The sequence below is a fragment of the Convolutriloba macropyga genome, unplaced genomic scaffold (assembly GCF_964194025.1).
Source record: "Convolutriloba macropyga unplaced genomic scaffold, txConMacr16.3 SCAFFOLD_5273, whole genome shotgun sequence".
Classification (NCBI taxonomy): domain Eukaryota; kingdom Metazoa; phylum Xenacoelomorpha; order Acoela; family Convolutidae; genus Convolutriloba; species Convolutriloba macropyga.
The window spans coordinates 9374-17684 of NW_027453754.1; the positions used below are offsets into that span (position 1 = coordinate 9374).

Here is an 8311-nt window from a genome sequence, read left to right on the forward strand (position 1 = left end):
GATCATCACAGAGTAGAAGGATCTTTTGACCTCGACCTCAATGGCAGTGCAGAAAAGTATCTTAAAGCTCTGAATGCAGAGTTTATAACATAATAAGCTGTTCCGACAAAAAACCAGAGTCAAAGGATGTTTTTAAAATCAATATCTGAAAATGAAGTAAAACACTCTACCAACAACTGTAGAAAAATTTAGCCTTGATTGCTGTAACTTGAACTATTTTTTCATTTAAAAAATTTGTGTTTGTTTAACAGCTTCTATACATATATTGTTGAACAGATGCATAGGAACTGGACAATACCCAGAAAGACTGAAAACTGCAAAAGTTATACCGTTCGTCAAAAATCGAAATAGAGATGACCCATCAATTATCAGTCCAATTTCGTTGCTACCAATTATAGGAAAAGTTTTTGAGCAGATTCTCTTTGATCGAAATTGAAACTACCTAAATGTTTTTGAGGTTCTCTCTGACTCACAATTTGGCCTCAGGCACGGGAAGAACACAGTTGATGCCATTGCAACTATAATATAGGAAATAAGATCAAATCTCAACAACCACTGCGACAAAACCAAATGCACCTTTCCAGACCCAAAAAAAGCGTTTGATACTGTCAACCACAACATCTTATTGCAAAATTGTTATAGATAATGTCTTCGCGGTCCAATATAAAGCATTTTAAAATCATATTTGTTAAAATTAATACAATATACATTAATTGGAGTAAAAAGTCCAAACTGAAGCTTGTAGAACCTAACGTGCCACATGGTTCCATTCTTCTACCTCTGTTGTTTATTATCTACATGAATGACTTGAGTTTGTCCAAGAAAAACTCATATGTAATTTTATTCGCCGATAACACTGTTGTAAAGAGCAGAAGTTCTTTCTGCAACGAAAATTGACGAAGATGACGACAAAGCACAATATAACGTTAATGATTGACTTAAAAAACCAAACTCACGCTGAACAAGGAAAAAACAAAAAGCATGATTGCTGTGTTAGGGACATGCATAAAAACACTAAAACTGAGGAAAAACCAAGTTTCGAATACCTTGGTATCACGATAGACAATGAACTGAGTTTCTCAAAGCACTCAAAGCATGTGGTCACAAAATTTTTGTCAAATTGCTCTTCTGTCATAGACTGAGAAATGTTTCGGGAGAATCACAGATGATAAAAGCATTTAGAACATACGTACAACCAATAGTACAATAAGAGTAATGGTATGCGGGAAAACAACAATCACAATAATTAAGGAAATAGTCAGCGTTGTCAATTGTATCGTGCGGCTAATTTTTTATCCTAAAAACTTCGAAAGCACATACGAAGAAAAAGAATAAACATAGGATCTATTTAGCGTCCATGCCTATGAGGTACTCAAGCAAACACTAAAAAACATAAGCAGACAACGTAATATTTCAACAATTTTAAAAGATTTCTGAATGCAAGACGGCCTTAGAAAAGGCAAGCGGTTGAATTAAAAGAAAGATTAAAAACATGTTTACTGCAGAAACAAAGAATTTCTGTCATCAATTTCTGGATAATCATGTTTTGTGTAAAGACGACATAGTCCGAATTTTGTGTGAGTTTTGAGAACACAGCTCAAAGGTGTTCCTAAACCAAAATTGTTTTTTAGCCAGGTTTAATCGTGCCTAGACAAACAATCCATCCTTTTTTGCTTTTTGAATCTCTTTCATCCAGATAAACTGAATGAGACGCTTTAGAACGGGCCATCGGCCCAATAGTGCTCCCCCACAGTCAAAAATGTGAATGTACTTGTAAAGTAACGGTGAAGATACTAATTGAGTAACGGATACAATTTATTATTATTATTATATAGCAGTATCAGCATAATGGGGCTGTGTTCTGTGCTCAATAGAGTTTTTTTAAAAATATAGAATAGTTTTAATGCGAGGGCAGTTTATGTCATAATATTTCTTTGTCATTGCCTATTTTGTCACCAAGCACCGAATTTTCGATCTGCATTTCTTTCATTCTTGCTTAATCTCCTTCTTCACGTTCTTCTTCGAAGTGCAACAAATCTTCCGACAGCACGCGTAAACCAACCATATAAAAACAGAGAACATAAAAATAAAAATGGTCAAGTAATAAACCAATTGACGATTGTAAACTTGTTCCATATTTAGAAGTTTTGGCGCATCAATAACTTTTATTTCACCGCTTGCAACTTGTTCAACAACATCGGCCGCTTTTTCATATCCTCCCAATGACGTCATGAGTTCTTTGCTCTTTTTCAGTCGCATTTTACAATCAGAATAAATTTCAGGTGACAATATTTGTGCCAATTTTGAAGATATTTCTTGCTGTGTTAGTTCGACTAAAGGCAAAGCCATTTTCTCTCTGACTAAATGGTCGGCGTTTGCTGGTTGATCCGCAAAACCTGGAAACACGAGCATCGGGGTTTCGGAATAAACAGCTTCGGCAACCGAATTCCCACCTCAAACAGCAAAATGAACGTTGATGGTTGTTTTATAGGCTTTTGTCTATTAACAAAGCTGAAAACTAATTTTATATGTTAATTGAATTCGAAACTGGTTCAGTGTTACTATAATTTTCTGAATTTTACCGTAGTTCCAGCAGCCTGCCTACGTCTACACCTGCTGGACAAGCAAAACGGTTTTGATTGTCAACTGCCCTAAAAAAATCCCTCAACTTTTTTGGAATTTATTCTTTTTGATTTTAAAAAAAAGAATTTTTTCGAGAGAAAGGAACAAAGTTACGACTCAGAACTTTCTCACAAATCAATTGCAAAATCCTTTTATACTATGAAAGCACAAGATATCTGATTTTTTAACGTAATTTTTAAAACTGGCAATAACAAATTGACAAAATTACTCCGGATTCTCGTATACATGATAAGTATTCGGTTGCGAACCATACTCACATCTTTAGATCAATCAAGTGAGACAAAAGTACATTGAGGCTGCACATAATGAGCACATATATTTGCAACAACCTTTTTCTATAAATAATTTCTCAGGGATTGAATCTTTCGTTCGCGCTTTCATTTTGTTCAAAACAACCTTTCCACAATTATCTTCTTATCAGACAATTGGGCATAGCCTTTATTAATAATTAATATTTTTCGATGTCAGACATTTTGTACTTTCAAAATAATATGGCTGAATTTTTTCCGCGGTTGCATTCTACCATTTGAATTTCAAGTTCTACTGAGAAATTAGATAGTCTAACAATCCACTTCTTATTGCATTTTGAGTGGCAAGTAATGTAAAAATGCATGTAGCAATTAATGTAAATTTGGTTTTCTTTTGTTTTTTAGTTTCTCGTGTTATTAAGCATCTCTCGATTAGATATAAAAAAACACAGTAAAAAAATTAAAAGAAACAAAAACAACCAATTTTTTGAATCTCGCGTTTAATTTTTCTTTCGAAACGCAAACTTGGCTGCGAAGTTTCCTGGTGTAAAATTTGATGGAAAAATTTCTGATTATGTATGATCTTGTCTCTTGATACATCATTCTCTTAGATATGAAGATGCTCTTGTTAAGTGACTACTCCAATATAAAAAAGATTACTTCAGATAAACCTTGGTTGACAAAAAAAATTCAACAGTTAGTTGCTGAGAAACATCGTTACTTCAATGACTACAAAGTGACACAAAGTGCTGAATCATTTGTGTCATTTAAAAAGTATCGCAACCTTGTAAATCGAAAGTTAAAAGAAGCACAAAATCAATTTCCAGATTTTTTAAAAAAAAATTGAAACCTCGAAAGATAAATGGAAATTCATTAGGAAAAGAATTGGAAAGTAAAACAACAGTCCAAACATCACTGAAATTGATGAAAATGGTTAAAAGAAGAAAGACAAAAAATCAATATGTAACGCTTTTAACAGAATTTTCTGCGAAATGGGCATCCACAGATGGCAGAATAATCCACTGAACGTCGAAAAAATAGTGCAGAAATTACAAGAGTTTAACTTTGGACCTTTTATTATGAGGTAAATCTATAAAGTTATTGACAATCTAGACAACAACAAAGCACCAGGGCCGGGATACATCAATGCTTGGGCATTGAAATCCGGAAAATATGCTATTGGGACACATCTTCAGATTATATTTAGCGATTGTATTCAAGAGAAAGTTTTTCCAACAATTCTTAAGGATGCGCACACCACACCAATTTTCAAGAAAGGAGATGTTTCTGTTTTAACTAATTATCGTCCAATTTCTGCAACACCAACTTTCGCAAAAGTTTTTGAAAGGTTTTTACCTAATCAGATAGTAAAATATTTTGAAAAATTTGCGCTCTTGAACAAAAAACAATTCGGTTTCCAATCTTGAAAGTTGTCTACTGATGCTGTGTTTTATTTTATTGAGAAAATAATAGGAAATATGGAAGATAACAACGACACACGTGCCGTCTCAAGAAAGCTGAAAATGTCAATTTCTCTCAATCAGCAATTTTACTTCTCAAGTCTTTTCTCGCAAAACGAACAAAATGCGTAAAACTGGGTATTGACATATCAGATCAAATAACTAATAATCTTGGTGTTGCACAAGGAACTGTGTTAGGACCTCTTAATTTTCTGTTATATATCAAAGATTTTTCTGAAAAACTGGAAGGCAAAAAAGATGTTCTTCAATTTGCGGATGATACTAGTATTATATGTAAAGTTGAACGTAATGAACACAAAAATGATATTACGAGTATTTCACAAAAAATTGAAAAAAAGATTGTATGTACATACATACAAAAACAATCAGACAAATACCTGACGGAGAACCAACTCACATTAAATGCCGATAAAAAAGAAATGTTATTCTTTACAAATAACACAAATTCGGATCCAGAGTTTACTTTTAAAGGCAAATTTATCAAACCAGCTTGTGCATGTCGTTATCTGGGAGTACAAATTGATTCAAACCTAATCTTTGAAAATCACTTGAACTCAGTTTTAAGCAAAATGGCTAATGCAATTCTTTCTTTGAATCTTGTACGAAATCAAATTCCTTTGAAAGTAAGAATTGACATTTTGAAGTCAGTTGTAGTTTTCGACAAAAGTTTGACCACTCCATTGATCTTCTCATTAAGGATCGTATCCTGCCAGCCGAATTGTTTATCTCAAAAGTTAGCCTTATGAAGTTGCAGACAGATATAAGAACGAAAAATGGAACAAATTGCCCTCTTCAATAGCACTTTTAACAGTAAAACTTTCTTTAAAAATTTAACCGACTTTTTGTTCGATGAACACAAAAAATAACCCGTTAATAGACAAATAGAAGCCTTCAAATCCTATTTTTACCTATGAGAAAGAATAGCAACAATTTGAAGATCATTATATTAATTACAATGCTGATTAATTTATTTAACAATTCAAAGCACTTAGATATCTAACCTTGTGGTTATATTCCGGGTAGTTTACATCTCAGCGTATGTATTTATTTGAATTTTTGATGAAGTTTCCTAATTTGTTTTTGCTTCAGACAATTTCAAATTTCTGTTTAATTCATTTTGTTAAAATTCATCAGTTTTCGTTAATTTGATATAAATTTGGTGACAAAAAGTTTAATTTAATTGACATTTCTCCCCCATATGCGCACAATCCAAATTTTAGCCGAAAGAGTTTGCCCTGTTAGTGGTTCAAAGACTGTCTGATCATAAAGAAAAGCTACACTAATGAAAAATTTTATCGAAATGATTTTTTGTGACAAATCTTTGCCAATTGAAAAGAATAAATCTTTAATGCCTCTCTTCGATCTGTAAAATAGACTGACACCCGACTTAGTCTTCAAACTCTGAAACCACAGCCGTGTTAAACTTAAGGTTTGTGTAAAGGTATAATGCTTAATCCCAGGCCAAAAAAAACGCAAACTTATAGACTAAACCCAATTTTAGTTCCGAAAACTAGAGTTCACCAATTTTAAACCCGAAAACTATTTCACTCTAATCATTGTGATCAAGAACACAATTTTGTATTAATAAGCTTACTGCAAAATCGTTTTGTTAAAATTTCGTTTCTCCAGATAATGTGCTAGCTTAAAACTACAAAAATACTTACTTTTTAAAAAAAGACAACAAATATCCACCAAACTTATGTAAACACAAATTTGTCATGGAAATTGTACAGAGACAAAAAGTCATTCGAAAACCAAATCATGAACATAATATACTAAAACGTATAATTAAAAAAAATCATATATTCATAAGTGATTAGAGTTCTCCACAAGAACTCGACAATTTTGTTTAAAAGCTTGTAAACTTTGGAAATCTTCGCATATGGGTTAATATGAGTAATTTTAACCAGCACTTTTCGTCTGATATGTAATGTAAGCCACTATTCTTCAACTTTCTCAAAATAATGAAGGCCACAACACATTAGAAAATAGTGCACCTACTAATGTCCAATGCACAGAGTGGTTCCTATATTGTGTATTATTCCACGTTTTTAATCTGATGGAAAAATTTACTCAGTCAGAGACTCTGTAAGGTTTAACAGAAAAAGCTGACCACTCGATTCGGCAAAGGCCTAAAATTTGCCTTTTGTGGTTACAAGCGACCAAATACAGAGTCGAGCGCATAACGCCGCAAAACGTGCACAAAAACAAGCAAATTTGTATGCTTTTATCGGAGTCTGTCACTGCCCAAGTTTTAAGATTTATAGGCAAGCGTGGCCCGAGTTACAGTGGCCCGATTTATAGCGGCTCGAGTTATAAGCGATCGTGGAAAACAGTGACAGTAAGGCGAATTTAGTTCAAATTTGAAAAAGTTCGGAAATATCCGTCGCATTTATCCACAATTTGTGTTTTTGAGCTATCTTTGAACAAACTGCCAATTAAGCAGAAATCGAAAAAAGCCTAACTGATTTTAATTTGACAAATTTACTTCATTTTACTAGCTGCGGATTATAAAGGCAAAACGCTCGTTTGCACGTGCGAAAAATATGGCAATTAACACAGAACTCTGGCTGCAGAAAAATTTAACGCAAAAAAGACAGTGGAAAGAAATGACATAAATCGTGGACAAATTTGACGAGGTATTGTCGCTTTTGTCCACGATTTGGTAAAATCGGCCGGTAAAGATCAAATGTTCGTTTCGCGGCCAATCGTTTCTTTGTCGTCTCTCAATTCTACACATTAAGGCCCTCTTACAAATGTATTAGATACACTTTTGAGGAGTTAGAGAAGTAAGATGGAAAAGTTTTCCAAATCTAATTGCTTGTAATGCGATAAAAGACTCGAACCAAATTTACAAAAAAAAACATGTTTATGCCGCAATCTCACCTGCATGTGTTACAAAAGCCACAACTTTTTCGTCCAATAGTAAAGTCAACTGAGCCACATTTTTTACGATTATCAAGTTATCCTCAGGTAATCCTAATGAACTCACATTGTCAAAGTAAAATTCAGAAGCTGACCAAATAAACGAATACTTGTTCTGTTTTGATAAATCTTCAAGGACTTTTCTCAGTTTAGAAATTTCTAATTGGAATAGCGTTCCCATGGAAATGTAAATGACAGGAACTTGGGAAAATTGGATAAAATTACGGATATTCTCATCAAGTTCACGAAAATTTTCAGGTTCTGGTATGTATCCAACGTGACGAACATTCGTCTTTTTGTCCATGTACGATTTATTAGAGATAAAGGCGTCCGGTGGTCCTATATGAATTAAGTTTGAAAAAGCGTGATAATAAGTAGTTGGCAACAAAAACGTTAACCCATAATTTTGAACTTTTGGTTGCATACCAAACTTGTTGTTAATGCTAAGAATGATATCATAGGCAGGATCGGCAACAAGTTTTTGATACACAAAAGCTGTGAAAAACTCCACAGAATCACTGAAAAATTTGTAGGTTTCTGGAACATAAGTAAGTCTAGTTCGACTGTTTGGATCTTCTTCGAGCGTCATAAAAATAGTTCCAACGTAATTGGTAACCACTGGGATATTATGCAATTGTGCGGCTAATGTAGCGCCCAAAAAAGCCCAATCTGCAATTATTATGTCATATTTGGTTGGGTTCTGATTTAAATAGTCATTCACAACTTCGAAGGCTAACCCGGTTCCATTTTCAGCAGCAATCACCCGAACCTGCCTTACGGCTTCTAAAGGGTTGTTCACCTCAACACCCTCCAAGGTCGTGAATCCACGATCCCAGCATTGAACTCTGGTTGATAACCCTTTTTGAATTTTACTTTGGCAACAATCAACGCTTGTTAAAAAATCTGCTGTATGTCCACGTGAAAAAAGTTTTCGAACGATGGCTAAAGTTGGGGTTAAATGACCAGTATAACATGATGATACCACGAGAACATTTAAGGCAAAAGTTATTCGCG

The 8311-nt window shown here is 33.9% G+C and overlaps 1 protein-coding gene across 1 annotated transcript; it reads right to left on the reverse strand.

The window, feature by feature from the left end:
• Positions 1–1786: 1786 nt before the first annotated feature.
• LOC142358524 (UDP-glycosyltransferase UGT4-like) lies at positions 1787–8282 on the reverse strand. Its single transcript, XM_075409918.1, has 2 exons — positions 7259–8282; positions 1787–2453 (listed from the first exon to the last, which is right to left on the reverse strand). The coding sequence occupies exons 1-2, from the start codon at positions 7884–7886 to the stop codon at positions 1987–1989; spliced, it is 1095 nt and encodes a 364-aa protein (XP_075266033.1). The 5' UTR covers positions 7887–8282; the 3' UTR covers positions 1787–1986.
• Positions 8283–8311: the final 29 nt, after the last annotated feature.

Excerpts from the sequence above, each read along its gene's own strand:
- LOC142358524 (XM_075409918.1), bottom strand. The coding sequence starts at position 7,886 with ATGACGCTCGAAGAAGATCCAAACAGTCGAACTAGACTTACTTATGTT. Across the intron at positions 2,454-7,258 it reads GGCTTTTGTAACACATGCAG|GTGGGAATTCGGTTGCCGAA; the intron begins GTGAGATTGCGG and ends TTGCTGTTTGAG.